The sequence below is a fragment of the Gopherus flavomarginatus genome, chromosome 17, assembly GCF_025201925.1.
Source record: "Gopherus flavomarginatus isolate rGopFla2 chromosome 17, rGopFla2.mat.asm, whole genome shotgun sequence".
Classification (NCBI taxonomy): domain Eukaryota; kingdom Metazoa; phylum Chordata; order Testudines; family Testudinidae; genus Gopherus; species Gopherus flavomarginatus.
This window is the reverse complement of record NC_066633.1, coordinates 16,251,885-16,273,784: the sequence shown is the minus strand read 5'-3', so window position 1 is coordinate 16,273,784 and position 21,900 is coordinate 16,251,885. Positions and strand designations below refer to the sequence as shown.

The window sequence follows — 21,900 nt, the reverse complement described above, 5'->3', positions numbered from 1 at the left end:
GCTGTGAGTTAGCTCTCCGCCCTGGGGGGCTATGTTCATTCCTAATGGAATCAGGCTCCACTCCAGCGAGGTGGAAGGCGTTACACCAGTGGTTAACTCAGGTCTGTTGTCAGTATTAACGGAGGACACACGAAAACCTGAACTCGGGTCTCCACAGGTGCAAGTTCACCTGGGGAGCCGGTGTGGACTGGGATGAGCACTAGATTGGGATGTAGGAGAGCTGGGTTCTGCTCCAGGCTCTGCCCCATTTCCCTGTTCTGTGCCTCAGGCAAACAGTGCTAACCCACTTGGCAAAGGGCTTTGGGACCTTCTGGTGAAAAGAGCCATTACAAGTATCTTCATGGCACACTCCACTCCAGCCTCTCTCCCTGGATGGTAGCTTCATGCTAGGAAATGGAAATGCTTGACACTGAATCACAGAATATCAGGGTTGGAAGGGACCTCAGGAGGACTAATCCCCAGACAGATTTTTGCTCCACATCCCTAAATGGCTCCTTCAAGGATTGAGCTCACAATCCTGGGTTTAGCAGGCCAATGCTCAAACCACTGAGCTATCCCTCCCCTTGCCCACAGAAGGCATTGTGATTAAATGGACTCCTGTGAGATTGATCCTGGCCCCACTGAAGGCAGTGGGGATTTTAGCTGGGTATTTGCTATTTGTATAAGCCTGCGTGTGCATTTTATTAATGGTTGGGGATCTCAACCCCCCACCCCACCCCCGTTTAAAATCATTCCCAAAAAGCATCCCCGTGCCTCTTTGGAGCAGCCAGACGAGGCTCTGAAGCAGTTCTCACCAGGGGGCAGCCTTCCTGGCTGGCAGTGAAGACAGACAACTGCAGAAGGACAGATCCTCAGTCGGTGCTCAGAGTAACCCCACTGAAGCCAACGGAGCTGGGCCGCTTTGCACAAGCTAGGGATCCAGTTCCGCTCCAGGTTTTAATTTCAATTCTCTGGCTGGCTTTCCTTGTCCCAAAAGATTAAAGCCAGCAGGCAGCTAATGCCATCAATCATCTGCCACCCTGATTAAAGTGCTTTCCGAGTCCACCTTTGCTATTTATTTATTTTCTTTTATCAAAAACTAGAACCAAAAAAAAAAAAAGAAAAGAAAGAAAGAAAGAAAGAAACCTCACAAAAAACAACCCACAACACAACAAAAGGACCAGTCCTCGGAAAAAATAAATCTCGCCTAAGAACAGCTCACAATTAAAAATGCATTACTGAGTTCTTGAAGATGAGTTAGCTCAGAGCCTGCACATGTAGCGGTGAAGGCAGATTACAAATGGCCTCTGTCAAGCAGAAGAAAGGTTATAAAACTGCTATATTTTGTGCTTAAAAAAGAAAATCAATTTTCTGTGCGAGCAAAATGCCGTACATATAATAAAAGTCCAGGAGATCCCTGCTCCCGAGCTGGCTACCCAGCCAGGTGCCTCTCCGGATGCAAGCTGCCAGGTCTGATTGATGCCTGGGCATCAGGCCGTTAGCCGTAGGACGACAGCTGAACTCTGGCTGCTTATGGTGCAAAGCCACAAATAGCCAGGATAGTCCTGTAGCTTCTCAGCTGGGTAATGAAAACGTCCTGCCACCTGCCTCAGTCCCTCCCCTCTGCTGTGCTAGCTCCTTACTATAAAACTTAATTTGAGTGACTGTTGCCATTCCCACAGGCCGTGCAGCCTCCCTGGAGGGCAAACGCAGATGCACCAGGCAGTGAGCTCCCAAAGGCCACTTCATTCTCTCCAGCTGATTCCCCCTCTGCTGAGCTGCTGAACTAGGTGGAATGGACCATGAGAAACCAGGATCCTTGGTTCAGCCAATGGAGCAGGGCCAGTGCAGAGAAACAAGGAACAGCGGGAGAGGCAGAAGCCATCTCTATCCAGAAGATGTGGGCAAGGAAATGACGACAGTAGAGTGTGACACCTCCTCTTTTCACAGGACAGGGATAGTGAGGGCATGTCTAGCCGTGGCGAATGGGCCAGGACTGGAGGTTGAAGCTTCTGCTCCTCATCAGTAAGGCTAAGATTTTGTCATGGTTATTTTTATAAAACTCACGGACAGGTCATGGGCAACAAAGCCGTGACCTGTCTGTGACTTTTGCTGCTACGGCTCCCTGGTTTCCCCCACCACCGTGGGTGGCTGGGAGCTGTGGGGTTCCCCTTTCCCCCTATGGCGGTTGAGAGCTGCAGGGTGACTATATTTTCCAAAGAGAAAATGGGACCCCTCCCCCACCTGGCCGCTCACCTGAGGAGTCCCTCTCTCCCAGCGTGAGGCTGTTGCCCGTCGCTGGTACCCTGAGAAGGGCCCTCTCAGGAGTCTGTCACCTGTCGCTGGAACTTTGCAGGGGGGCCCCTGTTGCTTCCTGCTGCTGTCACCTGTTGCTGGAACCCTGCCAGGACCCCGTTGGCTGTCAGCTCCAGAGTCCTGCAGCCCCTGGGGCTGAAGAAGAGAATGTCACCGAAGTCTCTGGAAATCAGGGACTTCATGACCTCCAAGTCTTACCCATAAGGCACCAGAGGAGGTTGCAGCAACCTGCAGCAAGCTTTTTCGGTTCATACTCCCAGCATGGATATAAAGGGGGGACAGTTGCCTCTCGCACGTGTTACATTTTATTGCTAAACGCTCTGGACAAATAAGGCTCACAAAAATTGTGGCTGTATAGATACAAGCCCCATCTCTAGTCTGTGTGGACCAACGGAAGAGTAACAGAAGCTGTGCAAACAGGCAGAAACAAAAGGGGGAAAGGTTCATTGACTGCAGTAGTGGCCAAAGTTTCTCCTTGCTGCCCTGGCTTCAATCCCTCCACTGATCTTGCCCTTCGGCTTTTCTCCGGCCTAATTCTCTCCCTGTGCCAGGCAGGAAAGCCACTGATCAGCAAGGACAGCACCTTGTGTAGCTGAAACAGAGATGCCTCTCGTTCCAAGCGGTCGGACCATTTCAACAGGGCTCCTGCTGAGGTGAATGAGGATCCTTCCGTTGACTTCCAGGGGAGCTGGAGAGGCTCCTGCTTTAGGGTCACACCCATAGATTCTATCGACTTTGGCCTGGCCTAAATTTACAATATAGGTCGATATAGCTCTGGCGCTTTGGGTGTGAAAATCCAGAGCAAGGGAGCTACACCAACCTAACCCCCAGTGTAGACACAGCTGTGTTGATAGAAAAATGCTTCCATTGACCTAACTATGGTGGTTTGGGGAGCTGGCATTCCTACAGGGATGGAAAAGCCCCTTCAGTCACTGTGGGTTGGATCTAGAGTACAGGGTTATGCTGATACAGACACAGTGCTGGAACTAGGCTTGATTCAGGAGCTGCTGCCTCTGGCTTCACCTGCTGAGGCATCAGAGGTTGGCTTTAAGAAAGACTCATTGCCATGAGAGATGGGAACACACTTTTCTGTCTCCGGAGGAAGAGGTTGGCGCTCTCCCTGGGACTATGGTAGCTCGGGGTGGATTGGACTGATGGAGACTCACCCTGAAGCGTTTCCCCATGGTTCTTTGCCATGTGCCGGTTGAGGTTTGCCCCTTGGAATACTTTCTCACCTTGATTTTTAATCATCAGAAAGCGTAATTTGTTTCTGTTTGGAATTATGCATTCCAATGTGCATTAATTACGGAACGCAAATTGCTCCGGCGTGAAATTTGCAAACGAGAGTTCTCCTCCCCCCACCTCCTGGGAAGTAGCTCACAAGCCAGCTGTTGCACTGCAGCGGAAAGTTCCCCTGGGGAAGAAGATCTCCTTAACACTGCACAAATACTGGGGGGTTCCCTGGCAGGGTCAGAGGCATAACACATCCTCCTTGGAGTACACAGTGAGAGAGGTAATAGCCAAAGGGAGCCAGTTTGCTTTGCAGTTAGCAACAGGCTGTTTAACAGACAGACACACAGACACGGAGTCAACAATAAATTCAAGTCTGAGGGCTCGGGGGATGGGAATCTTGGCTGCACTTTGTACGGTAATTTAAACCTTCCCCTATATAGCAAACTACTTAGCACTTGGGCACGTTCAGTCTTCGGGCTTGTCTACATTTGAAATGCTCCAGCAGCACAACTGCTGTGCAGACACTCCCCACAGCAATGGGAAGGGTTCTCCCATAGGCACCAGTAATCCACGTCCTGAAGAGGCAGGAGCTAGGCCAACGGAAGAATTCTTCCACCAACCTAGAGAGCGGTTGCTGCAAGGAGCTCCCCTTCCCTGTGTTACATTGGTTCGTCCATAGGGACTGGACCTGGTCCCTCTGGATCTAAACACAAGACACAGTTGCTTGAGCTAACGGACCAACTCTTCCACCTTGGAGGTGGTAGAAGAATCATAAATCTCTCCACTTACAGAGGGTCAAAACGCCACAAAGGGTTAATGTGGGTTAACGCAAGAGGCTGGACACCATTAGTCTCTGGGCTCAAGATTGCTCAAGGACCAGGAGGATCAAATCTTCAGCAGGTGTAAATCCACTGACTTCAAGGGAGACACACCAATTTATAGCAACTGAGGCTCTGGCCCCTTTAGTCTACCAAGCAGGGACTAGCAGGGAGGGGACCATGGAGCTGGCTAGGATAATGCACCTGGGTTTCCAGAATGCCTCGTGTAGAACCCTGCTCAGGGACTAAGTGCGGTAATTTCAGCTCGGCACGTTCTCTGGGCAGACAGCGCTCAAGGAGCTTGCTTGGTCTCTTGATCTCCATCCAGCGAGATCACAAGGGTGGAGCTGGCAATCGATACAGGGAATTCAGAGAGAGGGCAGGCTTGTAGTGTAGCAACCTTCCCCGTGACAGACGGCTGCATATGCATGGATCTCTGTTGTCTTTTCTTTTAAAAATTAGCTTTTTCTATTAACCTCCTGTTCTCTGCCTGTAGTATGCAAGAGTTTAGTCTCCTGAGGGCTCATGCTTTGATCTAATAATAGTTGTCTGGCTTGGTGTGGGGGTGGCTGGGTGGTGTTCAGTGGCCTGTGAAATACAGGAGGTCTACTTGGGTGAGTGGGGGGTCCCTTCTGGCCTTAAACTCAATGACCTCAAACAAACAATCATTACATCACCAATTTCCAGGGAAAGCAGGTGGGTGTTTCTCTGCAGTCAACAGGGCACTCAGCACCTCCCAGAATCATGCCCTCATAATTGTACTTGTATCTTCCTTGATAGAAGAATGGAACTTTGTTGCTTGCCTGTCACCAATAAAACCCTGCAGCTGATCAAATTTGCCCTTACCCAGCATGGGAAGAGCAGCTGTGGACCATAAATTATGTGTCCACAGGTTTTATTTAGACACTTCTGTCCTCAGGATAAGCTGCTCTGGAGGGCTAGTCTCTGCACCCTTATGCACACAGTACTTGGTGTGCATTTTCTGCGCTTTGATAAAGAACCATATTCATTATTGCTAACATTCATCTGTCTGGCTTGAGCAGTGAGACCCAATAATTACTGTGAGTTCTAATCAATCCCACATCAATCCAGCTGCAGTTCAATTTGTGATCTGCCTCTGCAGTGACACAGGATGAGGGGGGACAACATCTGAAAATGATTAGAAAATCAATAGCCAACTCAGCCAATAATTCTGTCTGGGTGATTACTGATGACACAACCCTCACCAATTCACCTGCTGTAACCATGCCATGAAGGATGGAGGTAGGCAGAGGACGGCATTCTGTATCCTGCCAGCCAGCTAATGCAATTAAACACCTGCAACAAATCAGTAATTAATCTATTTTCTCCATATAGACTAATAGCTTCTACAATCCACTAGCAGTCCAACAAAATCATCCTCATAAGGGCTAATGCCTTTTTAGCTCCTGTAATGCTTTTCACCCAAAGATCTTAAAGTACTTTACAGAGGAGGTCAGTATCATCATCACCATTTTACATACAGGGAAACTGAGGCACAGAGTGTGAAGTAACTTGCCCAAGGCCTCCCAGCAGGCCTATGGCAGAGATGGGAACAGAACTCCTGAAATCACTAACACTCAGCGGAATATTTGAAACTTCTAGATCCTTGGATGAACAATGCTCTAAGATCATTTTAACAACATTTCTATAATTAAACCTCAACTCAGGAGGTAGTTCAACTATCTGACTTCTTCCAGAGAGCAGGAAACTGAGACATGGAAAGGTTAGAGAGTGACTGCAAACCTCGCACCAAAGGGGATCTGTTTACTGTCACTCCAAACTGCTCAGGTTATAGAACAAACAAATGTGTTTTGTTCCCTCCCACCCCGATCTCCACTTGGGATCCAAGAGTCAAGTTAGATTCCTGACTTCTGGAGCAACATAACTAGTGAGAAAGATTCTGCTGGATAAATTAGACCCCCCCCCAGCTACTCCCATGCAGCCCTCCTGCCATTGAGAGGTTGGCACAGGTGGCACTGATTGCAACTCAGTAAACAACTCTGCTGATGAAGCGCAGTGGAACAGATTCCAGCTCACTCGCTCTCAGATGTGTTAGCTCTGCAGGTATAGCAGGAGGAGAAGCTCATCTATTTTTGTCACTCCGGTCAGCAGAAAGGACTCTGCGTGTGCACGGGGAGCGGAGATGCTGAATAAGAAGGTGCTATTTTTACTCAGGTACATTTCGGAGTCGACTTGTCATTTTTAAATGACTTTGCCCAAGGCCACCCAGCGAGACTATGAGGATCGAATTCAAGAGTCCTGCCTTCCCAGCCGCTGCTCTAACCCCTAGACCTCACTGACCAACTTCATTGCCATTCCTCCTTGCTAGCGTGATACCAATAACAACAAACACCTTCTGCAGATTAGCACCCGACCATCGATCAATTGAAGGCTAGAACAAAGTCCAGAACCAAGGTCCATTCACCTGGGTAACGTTAAGGTGACTCAGCATTGTGCAAGTTGCCCAATCCTTTCTCTGGGTCCCAGCTCAATCCACTGGCCAGCTAGGACTCTGGGACGAAAGAGACTCTGTCTACACTCACCTTCACAATCAAATCCAAAGCAGAAGAGATGGAGCTCTTTGAAGACGAACTTAAAGAAATGACAACTGAAAGCCCCATAGGGACCGTTTCCCCAGGGAAATGAGCAAATGGCCAGGTCCCTGTTTATTTCAATAAGCAAAAGCATGCTTTTCTTCCACACTCAAAAAGCTCATTAGAAAGGAGACGGAGGCCGGGGTCACTGGAGACATCAGAAATGCCTCATTACTGACACGAATCCCAGTGACGAGAGGAAACTAACTCTCCAGCTAAATTGCCTGACGGGGTTTTTGTAGCTTGGCTTCCCTTTTTTATTATTAAGTTTTTTAAAAAAGAATATTTAATAAAAGTGGTTCTGGAGAGAGTAAATTGCCCGTTTTTATTATTCTGCTGCATTTTCTAAATATTAGCTGCCTTTTTGTTGGAGATGTTCAAGAGATGAAGTCCCAGCTTCCCCCAGCAAAGCTTCCCTGCTGTGTAGAGGAGGGCTGGTGTCCAGGGATGGCCTAGCAGTGGTGGATGCAAACAGCAGCATGGAGGTGAGCTGGGGTCTCTGCTCTTTTCAAACCAGTTCTGGGGGAATTTGACATTGCTCTTAAGCCATATACCGAGCTTGTGGTGCATGGGATAGCAAAGAACTGGCTCCCTGATCCATCAAGTCTCCAAAGCACGTTTGACTGTAAGCATGTGAGTAACCCCTATTCTGGGTAATTGACATCAATGAGATTTAAACATCTGTTTAACGGTAAGCCCATGCTTAAGTGCTGTCCTGAATAGGTAAGGACATAGCCCTGTGCTTACATTGCTTGCTGAACTGGGGCCTAAGTGCTTTGCTGGACTGAGGCTACCCAAAGGGTTGGTTCAATCCTGCAAGGTGCTGAGCACCCTGTCCCGATCCAGCACATATTTGACTTTAGACACACAAGTCTAAGCACCAATGTCAGTGGCTCTAAAGTTAAGCATGTGTTTAAGCGCTTTGCTGGAAGGAGCCCTGGAGGAGGTTAAATGCAAAGGCTAGGAAAGTTTGAGCCAATGCAGTTTCAATTCTTTTACCAGCTGCTCTATGCACCTCGCCCCCCAACCCCACCATTCCTCCTTTACTAATCTTTGGTGTGCTGATTTGGGGCTGGTGAAACGTGCCAGATTTGCAGCCAGAAAGACTGAAATACTTCACAGAACAGGCATGACACAGACAGCAGCTGGGCAATCTTGCCCACGTGACTCAATCCTGACCTCTAGAGTAGAACAATCTATAGCAGAGGTGGGCAAACTACGGCCCGCGGGACCATCCTGCCCGGCCCCCGAGCTCCCAGCCAGGGAGGCTAGCCCCGGTCCCTCCCCTACTGTCCCTCCCTCCCCTGCAACCATGCCGCTGCGCGGGCAGCGCTCTAGGCGGCGGGGCTGCACGCTCCTGCCAGGCAGCATGGCTGCCAGACATGCTGCTCTGAGCAGCATGGTAAGGGGGCCGGGGCCAGAGGACTGGATAAGGGGTGGGAGGTCCCGGGGGGAAGTCAGGGGACAGGGAGCAGAGGGAAGTTGGATGGGGCAGAGATTCTGGGGGGCAGTCAGGGGACGGAGAACACGTGTGTGTGTGGGTTGGATAAGTGTGGGAGTCTCCGGGGAGGGTGCAGAGTCAGGAGACAGGGAACAGGGGGTTGGATAGGACTGGGGTCCCAGGGGGCCTATCAGGGGGTAAGGGGTGTGGATAGGGGGTCTGGGCAGTCAGGGGACTGGGAGCAGGGAAGTTGGATAGGGGGTGGAGTTCCGGGGGGTGGTTAGGGGTGGGGGGTTCTAAGGGAGGCAGTCAGGGGGCAGGAAGTGGGAGGGCATGGGCACCAGGCTGTTTGGGGAGGCACAGCCTTCCCTACCCGGCCCTCCATATAGTTTTGCAACCCCAAAAAAGTTTGCCCACCTCTGATCTATAGAGTCAGCTCAGACTCTTACACTCTTTGCCAAGATTACCAAAGGGGGTTGAGGGCAGAGAACTGGACTGAAGCCACCAAATTTCATTTCACACAAACCACCCAAGAGCTACCAGATGGTAACAACTTTCTCTACCCACCTGAGTTGGACTGGATACAAGCTTCAGTGGTGGTGAGAAACGGCATAGACTATAATTAATCACTGCAGGCATTCATTCTCTCACCCACAGCCCCAACACAAACAGCCCTTCTTGGTGCTCCTGCCATTCTATCACACGATAACATTTTATTGAGATCTCAGCCATGCCCTGGCATGTATCTGATCTGCTCTGAAAAGCAATGCAAATGCCTCAAGTGTATGTCTGTGTATCTACGTATATTTAGATGCTTATGTCTAGGAGATTTGCATTATTAGCCACACAAGGCATGTGTTCCAGAGTGCACTTAACAAGGGAACAAATGGCTCTAGAGACTGGCCATGGAAGATCCAGTTTCTAGATCACCGGTTTCAATGCAGCTCAGGTTGAGAGTGACCAGCTGTTACCTCCAAGGTTTTTCTAGTGTCTTCAGAGCTTGATATTAAGGCCAGAAGGGACCATTGGATCATCTAGTCAGACCTCCTGGCCATTCATTTCCACCCAACTACCCCTATATTAACCCCACATGCTTGTGACTAAAGCATATCAGTCTTCAAGGCAATAAACTGTGTGTCACAGGCAGAGAATGGGAGAGACCAAGGTGCATCAATGCCCGAAGCAGGGAACTGATTAGCTGAGATGGACTCAGCAGGTGACCCACACCCCATGCTGCACAGAACCAGGGAGGGCAGTCTCAGCCAATCTAGCCTGAAAATTCCTTTCTGAGCCCAAATCTGGCAATCAGTATGACCCAGAGCATGTGAGCAAGACACACCAACCAGGCATCTAGAAAGAGGATTCTCTAGACCCCCTGAGCAGACTGGTCCACCCCATCCCGTGTTCCATATACAGCTGTGGCCAATTCCTGATGCTTCAGAAGAAGCGGAAAAAACAAAAGAACAGCAAACAACAACAACAACAAAAATCACCTTATATCTGGCCAATCGTGCATCAGGGAAGAAAAATCCTTTGTGAACCCTTAGGGGAGGAGAGTTGCTGGTCTCAATCCAGTTCTCAGTGGCTACATGTCCACATGCTATAAATCCGTCACCACAGGTGGCCCTGCTGAGCCTCACTGTTGACAGTTCCTGGGCTGAACGAGTCATGGAAATGGAACCAACCTCTTTGTGCAAAATGGTGACCCTATTGGCTCAGGAGAGCCTGCCATGCTCTAGGCAGGGCTGTGCTTGTAGACAGATGGGGGCAGGGGGGAGCGGGGGCAGGGGGGAGGATGGAGGGGAGAGTGTCAGTCTTCAAGGCTGTCAATGTAAGCACCTTTGGGCAGCAGTGAAGTCACTCAAGCAACCCAGTGGCGAAGGTTTTCATAAGTGACTCCAAATTTTGGGTGCCCACCATGAGATACTTCAAAGGATGAGTGCTCAGAACTGGAGCTAAGCAAATAATGGAGGTTTTGATTCCAGGGGCTAAACCAATTTAAAAAAAAAATCCAATTAGATTTGAAGTGACAATGATTTAAAAAAAATGTTCATCAAATTGGAAAACACAAAAATGTTATAAATCAACCAAAATGTTCCAAATTGACTCAAAACTACTTTTTTCTAATTCATTTTCAGTTAAAGGAAAAGTTTCAATTGACAGCAAACTATTCCCCTCTGCCCCTCCTCCAAGCATTTCATGTTGATTTTGGCCATTTCAGGTATTTTTCAACTTTTTGAGCATGTTTTAAACTGGCCAGTTTTAAAATCAAAACACATATTTTGACTCTTTCAAAATGTTTTCCTCCTCCCCCCAAGTAAGACTATTTGCTTAATTCAATCTGAATGTGGTAAAAAGATTCAGATCCCCCCAAAATATGTGTGTGTGTGTGTGTGTGTGTGTGTGTACGTGAGAGAGAGAGCGAGAGAGAGAGAACAATGCGCTGAAAAAAATTCACCCAGCTTTAAACTCAGGGCCCTTTAAGGAATCTCAAGCGGGAAGCACAGAACTGGAGCTAACTCACGAGAATTAGCCTCTTTAGAAAAACTCGCCCAACCATCACTTATATGACTAAAATGCACACCTTGGGAGGGGCACCGCAACAGCCAGACAGCATCAGCCACTTCTGTGTACTGGGCTGCCCTGCTGCAGGAGCAATGCTGGGCTCAGACACCTGGCTGGCAATCGCTGCTGAGAGGCTGAATTTTTGCTTTCCAAGGTCCTTCCATTGTACTTGTCGAGCCCAGTCTCCTGAGTGCTCCTAGCAGCACGCTTCTCTGCTATTGATTTTCACAGGGTGACAGAGTTCTCAGTAGCACTTGCACCATGATTTCAAGATATTTTAGTGCCAAATTTTGAACAGCCTCTAAATTTGCATCTGCAATGAAACGTGAGCACAGTTCGCAGTTGCTGCAAATCACAGCACTCAGGCATCTCGCTGGCTGATGGCGCCTGCAGATCAGGCACTGGGAGAGCCATATGCCATCATCTGTGGCTGCAATCGATTGCAGCCACAGAATTAAAAGCCAGGTTAAGGCTCCTTTAAAACTGCAGGCCTATAATTCACGTATCTGTGAGAGCAAAGGGACAGTGTCCCAGCTAAGAATCACCAGAATTAATCAGACCTCATTTTATATTTAATATCCCTCTAACACTGAAATGTATCTTCCATTTGCCCAGAAAATACCTCAACTCCCAGCTCCGCAGCCAAGTGACCACCAAACAAGCCAGCAGTACAGGTTCAATACTCCAGCCACCACAAAGGCAAAACCCCCACGTGGGCTTGTGCCACAGGAGAAACATGTCCATCACCATGATAATCCCCCACAAGTGAGAACCCAGACACACACCTGTGCCCACCCTGAGCCTGCCCTTCCTGATCTGATGACAAGCTCTCTTCCAGCCTCCTCCATTGGTGGGAAGATCACCTCCCTCCTATTCCCACAGCCCACCAATGTCCTCACAGACATAAAGGTCAGAAGGGACCATCACGATTATCTAGTCTGACCTCCTGCACAACACAGACCACAGAACCTCCCCCACCTCCTGTAACAGACCCATAACCTCTGGCTGAGTTACTGAAGTCCTGTTCCAGGCTTGTGAGCAGGAAAAGCAGTTTTCTTGCAAACCTCAGTACCTAGCCCGCCCCCAAGAACACTGTTCAAGAGGTGCTGCTGCCATCAATCAGAAGCAGGGAGGCAAGCGAACCTGCCTGTCTATCACAGCTACGTGTGTCTCCCATATTAGCATAGCATCTACCCCCAGTCTGTAACATATTTATCCCTCTCAACCTGCTTGGGAGGCAGGGCAGTGCTGTTATTCCCATTATACAGATGAGGAACTGAGGCACGGAGAGGCTTACTGATGTTGAAAATCCATAGCATAACAGGGACTCAAACCCAGGCCTTCCAAGTATTAGTCTACCAACAGTACACCATCCTTCCTCGCTTCCATGTCAGTAGGGTGGAGGGGTCTGTTAGCATTCATGCAGGTGAATTTCAGATGCCTGTCAGCTTGGGCAGAATCCTCTCACTAGGAAAGGACTCACTTGTGTCCCAGCTCTGCCCTGACACTACTCACAAGTTAGGAAGTCACCCCAAACCTTCTCCCCGAATCCCATCTCTTCTTAGCCATACATACATGAGCGTGCAAGACCTTTCCCCACAGAAGCTCCCCCGTTCTAGGACCAATGGCTGCTCCTCTCTCCTGTGACTGAACTGTATTCCCTTCATCCCCCAGCCACTCAGCTCTCATCTGTCTCCGGCGCTCTTGTTGCTAGAAAAGGAAGATACTCAACACCAAAGAAAATTAGAAACGGAGTGTGCCACATCTGTAAGGGGTGCAAACAATCCCATTTCCCCTTTGCCAGCCCCCTGCTCTTCCCCTTCCACGCAGCGAAGATCATTGCCTCTCCCTCTCCACAGTAATGATGTCTGCAGAGCTTGTTATCACCCTGACTGGCTGTGGCAGTCTCCTTTGCAGCTTTTCCACTAATACTCAGGACCCTCCTGGAGGGTAACACCTCTTGCCAGAGGGAAATATGTTGCAACTGTTTTCTGAAATAACACTGCTATTTTCCTTACTCTTCTCCTCCCCCTCTTCCTTTTCAAGATGATCAATCATTATTTTAGCTTCAGATGATCAAATACATCTGTCTCTCGAGCGTCTAATCGCACGCTGCAATATCTTGCCTTTCCCAGAATACTCTCAAGGGACAACAAGCACAGGGAAATCTGTAATGGATTTGGAAATTAAACAGAATGACACATTCCCTCCTAGCTCACATTTATTTTTATATATATAATTTTAAAATGTTCATGCTGCAGTTTATGGACCCGTTAGAGCAGATGACTAGGAGCCGGGTTCCATAAGTACTGTGGATGGCTCTGTCACTGACTTAGGGCATGGTCCTAGGAGTGTGAACACTCACAGATCCATTGGACTGATCCTGCCCCCCTTGTTTCAGTGAACGGCTCGTGAGTGAAAGCTGCAGGATTGGGCCCCTAATATTGTAGGACTATTGGGTAGCTAATGTATGCATATGTTGAAGCTACCAGCGGGGGCTTGGGAAAGTCCATGACATCTCAGGATGGAAATCAGTGGGTGCTCAGCACCTCTAAGGATCAGACCTGCCCTGTGTGATCTTGGGCTAATCACTACATGCCCCCCGCCCCCTGCTGCCCGTGACTCAGTTTCTCCATCTTTGAACTGGAGATAAAAAATACTTCCCTGTTTCAAACTTCTTGTGAGGCTTAATTAATGTGCGTAAAACACTCTGAGTTCCTCCAACAAAAGAAATTAGGTAAATGTGAATTCCTGCTCTGATTTCCTTCTGGGTACCAGAAAATGGTCCATCTAGTGGTTAGAGTGGCAGCTGAAATACACTGGGTTGTGTTTCCTTACAACCAGCATAGGAGAAGTTGGCTGGCTCTAAGAATCTGCCTGGGGATACAGTGTTTGTCTGCTAAGTCACCCTGAGAGCAGGTGTTTGAATCTTACACAAAGATGCACCATAATTTCTGCTCAATCATACTAGCCAGTGGATCCAAAGAGCTGCAGTCTGAATGTGTGTGGGAGCAGAAGGAGGTGGTTCTGGGACAAAGTGACCCTGGCAAAGAAAACCCTTGGGAGAGCTGAGCAGAAAATGTCGGCTTTGCTGTTAAAGGTATCAGTCAAGGCAGAGCCCAGAAAGGGGCCACGCTTGGATTCATACGGCACGTGCGCATTCTGGTCAGAGCAGGCTGGGAACTTCCCATACTCCAGCTTGTACCAGCTATTAATTTTTACTTACTCTTTAATTTAACGAGCCCTTTCCAGACCTGGCAGTGAGGTCCATGCCACGCAATCCTCTTTCACAGCACTTAAATGGCCAAGCAGCTCTGCCCCTTCGTTACACTTCTATGTGCATCAGGGACTGAGCCGGGCCCATCTGCGGCACCATGATCTGCCAACCTCTGCCTGGTCTTCAGCTGCTATTTGCCCCTGTGATGACAATCCCTTGGTTCAAACATCCTGGGAAGTGGCCACCCATCTCCCGTCAAACTGCTCCTTGTGAGCCACCTCAATTAGCAGTTGCTTCTTTCCATTCAGTTACTGTTCTGAAATATTTCCAGCGACACCTGGGAGCTCAGACACATGCTTGCTTTAGTTACTGTAAATTTAGGCTTGTTTCAGCTCATACTTGGCCACTTTTCTCATCATTACTAATACTGGTAGCTAATAAGGAAAATAAGAGGAATCGGGGATTGTAAGTTGTTTGGGGGCAGGGAGCATGTTTTTGTTTTGTTTGTACAGTACCTAGCACAGTGGGGTTCTGGTCTATTACTGGGGTTCCACAGTGCTCCCACAATACAATTAAATAATCACATGTTTCAGGATGGTAGCTGAACATTATAGGGGTCAGGAAGGAATCTTTCACTGCCCTCCATGTGCATCTCTGTATAACTGGCTAGGTGCATAATAACTAGAACTAGTAGAAATTTTTCTGACTGAACTGTTTTCTGCCCGAAAATGCCGATTCAAAGAAATGGAAACATTTTTGTGAAAACGCCCCATTTCATCAAAAATTTGGACAGGAAATTATTGAAACATTTTGTTTTCACTTTATTGTTTCAACGTGTATGTTACAATATAATGATACCCATAAAAGCCAAAAGGATAACGTCAGAATGAAAGATTTTGACCTTCCCAAACTGAAATACCTCAAGGAGGTTACTTTGATGTTTCTGAAACAAAATATTTCAGAATTTTTGTTTCGTGATAAGTTTTGAAATGTTGATACTTTGTTCTGATTCAAGATGAAGGACAATTTTGCAATGCCAGAATTTCCAAGGAACTGAAAATCCAAGTTTCTTTCATTATAATTACAAACTCAACTCAACTTTCTTTGAAACATCATTGTTAGCTTGTGCTGGAGCAAGGAGAGCTGGTAAAACATTTGCTGATGGAACACTTTTCCACTGGAAGATACTGATTTGACAAAATCGAAAGTTTTCTCAGGAATGTATCAATTTCATCGAAATGTTGAAAGGAAATTATCAGAATGTTTTGTTTCTACTTTGTTATTTTGACTTTTCTTGTATGACAACATAAAACATGAAATGATGGAGCCAAAACAAAATGTTTCAACCAGGTTTTTTCTGTTTTGGGAACAAAATTATTTCACAATTTTCATTTCATGGTAACGTTTGAAATTTCAACATTCGGTTCGGATTTGGGAAAGTATGAAATGTCAGGAATTCCCAATGGAATGGAAATTCCATGTTTCAACCAGCTCTATTCATACCTACGGGCCCCACCGCCTTCCACTGGAACTGCATCTTTAGCTTGTGCTGGAAGGAAGAGATCGGATGTGATGGGCCACTGATCCTGTTTTGCACAGCCGATATCTCTAATGCAACAGCTACATTCTTAAATTAAATCATTTTGCAACACTGCCTTCCAGCACCTCAGGAATACTGCATCATTTTGATAGGAAAATAGAAGGGGTAGCTCAAGACAGGCCAAGCTAAGGCCTGTACACCGACCGGGAAGCTAGGACAAATTCCCCCTCTGTCTAAAACAGGGGTGGGTAAACTTTTTGGCCTGAGGGCAACATCTGGATATGGAAATTGTATGGTGGGCCATGAATGCTCAAGAAATTGGGGTTGGGGTGCAGGAGGGGGTGAGGGCTCCAGCTGGGGGTGAGGGCTCTGGGGTGTGGCTGGGGAATGAGGGGTTTGGGGTGCAGGAGGGTGCTCCAGGAGATAAGGGGTTTGGAGGGCAGCAAGGGAGATCAGAGCTGGGGCAAGGGGTTGGGGTGCAAGGGGGATGGCTCAGGGGTGCAAACTCCTGGTGGCGCTTACCTCAGCAGCTCCCAGAAGCAGCGGCATGTCCCCCACCAGCTCCTACTCAGCAGTGCAGCCAGGCAGCTCTGCTGCATGCTGTCCCATCCATAGGTGCCGCCCCTGCAGCTCCCATTGGCCGCAGTCCCCAGTCAATGGGAGCTGCGGGGGTGGCGCTTGGGGTGGGGGCAGCGTACGGAGCAGAGCCTCCTGGCTGCCCCAACCCATGGGAGCCAAAGAGGGGACATGCCACTTCTTCCAGGAGCTGCATGGAGCAGCCCCTGATCCTGCTTCCTGGCTGGAGTGCCGGAGCAGGACAAGACCCAGACCCCGCTCCTCAGCGGGAGCTCAAGGACTGGATTAAACCCAGCTCTCCTGAGTCCCAGCTCAGTGCCTCAACCGCAAGAACATCCACTCCTATCCCACAATCAACAGGAAGTTGTGAATGGTGATCCATCTGGCCCCCTTCCTACATGTCTGAGTGACTGGCCTTTGCTGCCTCAATAAATCTTTGTGCTCTCAGCTGCATAGGGGTTGGTATGGCAGGAAGAGATCATTTCGGGGGTTCGGATACATCACTTTCCTTTTATAACCTCTCACAGAGGGGAAAGCTCAGTGAAAGAGAACCAGAGAGGGGATTATTAGAGGCATCTCTGTCTGCTCAGCGGCAGGATTCTCACCAGCCTCCCCTTACCATGAAGTTGAAATTCTATGGGCTTTGTCAGCTGATCTCCAACTTTGTACTCCAGTCCTGAAATCTCTCCTAGTAAAATCCTTTGCAAGAGTACTGCAGGCCAAGCCCCTTCTCCAGGGAGAAATCTCACAGCTCTGCTTTCACCAAAATCCTCCAGGGGGGCACAACGCCAACCACCAGCCAATAGTCACAGGTGCTCTTTCCCTCAGCACTTCTGAGGACAGAGCTTAGCTTTCCAGATCATTCATCAGCTGATATCAATTTGCCTGCTCATTGAGCCAGTTTTGCTTCTCCTCCGGAATCCCAAGTCAATCTGTCATTGATATTTAAACAGAGAAGACAGACAGACAATTTCCAAAAAGGTCGAGGGAGCGAGAATCAGCTCTGGAATGTCTCCCAAAGGGGGAACTCAAACAACTTGACTGAAATCACATCAGGGCTGTGACCAGCCCTGCATTTCCATGCAAATAGCTCAGTAGGGCTTCCACTGGGCTACCGCTGAGCTCCATGAGTGGAACTAGCGGTTCAGGGGTGCTGCAGCACCCCCTGGCTTGGAGCCATTTCCATTATATACAGAGGATACAGTTCGCTTCAATGACTCTCAGCACTCCCATTACACATAATGTTCCAGCACCCCTGAGTGGAGCAGCATGAGACAGTCCAGACCTAGAAAGTCCACGCTTGCCCCAGAATCAGTCCCACCTCCCTTGTTAAGTAGGAAAGTTGTCTGGACAGAGGAGGATCGGTGCCAGCCCCGGCATAGCATGGAGTCCTTTGCAACCCACCATGGATTGGTTTTCTATTTCTGCAAGCAGGAGGGAGAGAGGAAGAGAAGCAGAGAGATGACAAGAGAGAGGAACGGAAGAGGGTGGGGAGATTAAAGCTTCGTGCCTCTAGCACCTTCCATTGCAACACAAGCTTTTCCTCATCGGACTGGTGAGAGGAGCAGAAAGAACTTCACTTTCTGCCTGGAAGTGGTATGGATCCCGGTGACTCACCAGTCCAAGGCTAGCCCCATTCTTCCCACGCCAGGGCTGCACGCTGGAAGCAAAGAACAAAGGAAGCAAGCAGGAGTGTGTGTGGAGGGGTGGCGGGGAGCCTAAGAACAGCAAGCACCCCGGCCCTTCCAGCTCCCCACTCCTATTCAGCAGCATTTTACGCCCACATGGAGGCTGCTCTGTCTCTCCCCTGCAGCTATCAGGGATTGCGCTCCAAGGTGACTGCTCACGCTGATTCTCCATCCCTTCCCCAACCCTCCCGTGTTTTGCTTCCGTTAATTATAGCCTAAATGTAGCCATTAGGAGCAGGGTCGAGGAAGGGAAAGAAGCCCCACTTTCCCTGAGTGACATGGATTTCAGTGGCCACTGCTCCATGGGCGCATGCAGGGAGAGCCAGGCCTGTAATTTATTGACAATTTCTTTCTTAATACGTCTTGACTTTTAAAAGGCTGCATCTTGGCGGTGCTTCTCTGTGGCGCACGGCAATCAGAGCCAGGGCTGTTGCTGACAATATCTGGGAGGCGCATTACTTTTTAGGGGGAAAGGGCAAGAGAGAGAGAGACAGACAGACAGACCACCACCACCACCACCACCAACAAAAACGAAGAGAGGAAGGGAAACCAGCTGTGTAATGACCCACATTGTAAAGTGCTGCCTGTAATGCACTAGTGCTATTAGGCGGCCACGCTAAATGTGCTGAACGAGCATTTGGGGGTGGGGGGGCCATGTTAAGAGCCACCCAGAGACGGCGCCACTCCAAGCTGACCTTTCCCGGTTCCCGTGTATAAATATCTTCAATAAAGAAAGCGACGCTTCACTCCTGCTTCCAGAGAGCCGAGGAGGGGGCCGGAGAAGGCTCCTGCAGGGAACAGGGTGAGTTTGGAGAGGGGGTGATGGAGGGGTTGGGAGAAGCATCTAACGTTGTGCACATGTGTGAGAGAGAGACTGAGTGTGACAATGAGAAAGACATGCATGCATGAAAACCAGCATGTGTGTGTGTGAGTGTGTAGGGAGATGACTCTGTGCGTGTGTGTGTGTACACGTGCTGAGGTGACAGAGAGTGTGTATACACACAGAGGAGTGTCATTGTCACTGGCAATCTGGTGTGCGTGTGTGTGTGTGTGTGTGTGTGATGAGTTCCAGATTGGCCCTGTGTGCCAGTGACAGACAGTGTCACTGTCAGTGAGTGTGTATTTGTGTGAAGTGTGTAATCACGCAAGTGCTCTGCTGTGAGTGCTAGGACAAGGATCCCACTTCAATCAGCTTGTTGTTTTCAGGCTCTTTTTACAGAAAGAAGACGACTGTTTCTCCAAGGTTGCCAGGTGACTCTGTTGCACAAGAAAACCTCCCTATCCCCCGTAGTAGTGTTAAAAATCAACCTACAGCAACAAGATTCCCTTGGAGAGGATTGTGATGCTAGAAGGTGTTAATGGCTGCCATCAGTCACAGACCTGGATAAAGTCAATAGGTGCACTAAGCACTCTTCTTTCAGGCTTAATGAAAAGAGCAATTATGGCCATGTCTACATCTAAAATTTTGCAGCGCTGGTTGTTACAGCTGTATTAGTACAGCTGTATAGGGCCAGCGCTGCAGAGTGGCCACACTTACAGCAACCAGCGCTGCAAGTGGTGTTAGATGTGGCCACACTGCAGCGCTGTTGGGCGGCTTCAAGGGGTTTCGGGGAACGCGAGAGCAAACCGGGGAAGGAGACCAGCTTCGCCGCGGTTTGCTCTCGCGTTCCGCGAACCACCCTGCAAAACGCAGGGAAGGAGACCTGCTTGCTCGGGTTCGGGGAACGCGAGAGCAAACCGGGAAAGGAGACCAGCTTCGCCGCGGTTTGCTCTCGCGTTCCGCGAACCACCCTGCAAACCGCAGGGAAGGAGACCTGCTTGCTCGGGTTCGGGGAACGCGAGAGCAAACCGGGAAAGGAGACCAGCTTCGCCGCGGTTTGCTCTCGCGTTCCGCGAACCACCCTGCAAACCGCAGGGAAGGAGACCTGCTTGCTCGGGTTCGGGGAACGCGAGAGCAAACCGGGAAAGGAGACCAGCTTCGCCGCGGTTTGCTCTCGCGTTCCGCGAACCACCGTGCAAACCGCAGGGAAGGAGACCTGCTTGTTCGGGGAACGCGAGAGCAAACCGGGAAAGGAGACCAGCTTCGCCGCGGTTTGCTCTCGCGTTCCGCGAACCACCGTGCAAACCGCAGGGAAGGAGACCTGCTTGTTCGGGGAACGCGAGAGCAAACCGCGGCGAAGCTGGTCTCCTTCCCCGGTTTGCTCTCGCGTTCCCCGAACCGCCGAGCAAGCAGGTCTCCTTCCCTGCGGTTTGCAGGGTGGTTCGCGGAACGCGAGAGCAAACCGCGGCGAAGCTGGTCTCCTTCCCCGGTTTGCTCTCGCGTTCCCGGAACCACCCTGCAAACCGCAGGGACGGAGACCTGCTTGCTCGGGGTTCGGGGAACGCGAGAGCAAGCCGGGGAAGGAGACCAGCTTGATTACCAGAGGCTTCCTCAGGTATGCTGGGATACCTGCTTATTCCACGGAGGTCAAGAAAAGCGCTGGTAAGTGTCTATACTTGATTACCAGCGCTGGATCACCAGCGCTGGATCCTCTACACCCGAGACAAAACGGGAGTACGGCCAGCACTGCAAACAGGGAGTTGCAGCGCTGGTGGTGCCCTGCAGATGTGTACACCTCCTAAGTTGCAGCGCTGTAACTCCCTCACCAGCGCTGCAACTTTCTGATGTAGACAAGCCCTATGCCTGTTCACATAATGAGAGCTGGAAAGAATATTGCCCAAGGCACTGGGCTGCCTGGCAAAACCTGAGCAGAGTTAAACAGTGTGGTCCGTGGGATTTCCAGGACATTGGTTGCAAATACAGGGACTACAGGGATTGTTTGGCAAGCTGTGACTGCGTGCGTGAGAAGCAGAAAGCGAGAGATGCAGGGGTGAGCGTGGCCCTGGGCGGAGGCTGAGAGATGGGGATTCTTTTCGGCGCAGAACTTGCTGGAGAGGCACACTCAGAAACTGCCTGTTGTTGTTTGCTCCTACTGTGTTTGGGGAAGCAGGACTGTGTGTGTGTTCTTGGTAAACAAACAGGATTGCACCAAAGAAACACCTCCCTCTAGCATCAGTTTCTCCTCCGAAGGGAAACAACCCTGAAGAGAGGCTACCCACTGGAGCCAAAGAGGTGGCAGAGCTTTGGGAGGGGCACAGTGGATGAGGGAGGGAAGCATTTGGGCGAAGGAGGAGAGAGCAAAGTCCATTTCCAGTCCATGACACTTTGGCAAGTACATGACAATTGACTCTGCATTGCTCCTTTAAGCTCCCGAGTCCTCCGCGGTATCTCTGGTGGTGCCGTTGGGCTGGAGAACAGGTTGCTCATTCCTGAGGCAGAATTCGCACCTGTGGCATTCGGGGCAGCCAGCAGGGCTGGGGTGGGGGCATTTCCCCAGTAGCCTCCACCCCTCCCCAAAGCTCAGACCATTCTACCAGACGTGTTGACTTTCCACAGGACCCCTGGGGCATCTCTCTAGCTAAGGCCAGACAGTCTGCTCTCACAGATCAAGGAAAGAGAGACAGAGAAGACAAAGGTGGGACAAGGAGGAGAGAGAGAAAGGAGAAGGAGGAGAGAAAAGGAAAGAGAGACAGACAGACACACAGTTCCACCGCCCAAAAAGGCAACAGAGATTCCCTTACCCACATCCATGGACAAAGAACAAGTAACTCCCAGCCAGGCACCCTCGACAACACACCATCTCTCTAGAGCACCGATCACCCGGTGGCATACGTACCACACAGCCCGTGGAGTCCACTTTGCGGTCTGACACACACTTGAAGTTACGGGTGCAGCCACCATTGTTGCGTGAGCAGTCTCGGACCGGCCCAAAGGAAGAGAGCAGGTCATTGATGGTTTCGAAGTAGGTGGACAACATCGCTTCTTCCCTTGGAGAGAAAAAGCACTGTTAGAACTGGAGACTGAGCAGACCC

General features: G+C 49.7%; 1 protein-coding gene across 4 annotated transcripts in view; it reads right to left on the bottom strand.

Annotated features, from left to right (window-relative positions):
* ASTN2 (astrotactin 2) overlaps positions 1-21,900 on the bottom strand; it is a 595,125-nt gene that overhangs the window by 271,802 nt on the left and 301,423 nt on the right. For all 4 annotated transcript variants that reach the window (XM_050926897.1, XM_050926900.1, XM_050926898.1 and 1 more), the window contains one exon: positions 21,705-21,855. In XM_050926897.1, the coding sequence (XP_050782854.1) occupies positions 21,705-21,855 (151 nt within the window). The remainder of the gene's footprint in view (positions 1-21,704; positions 21,856-21,900) is intronic.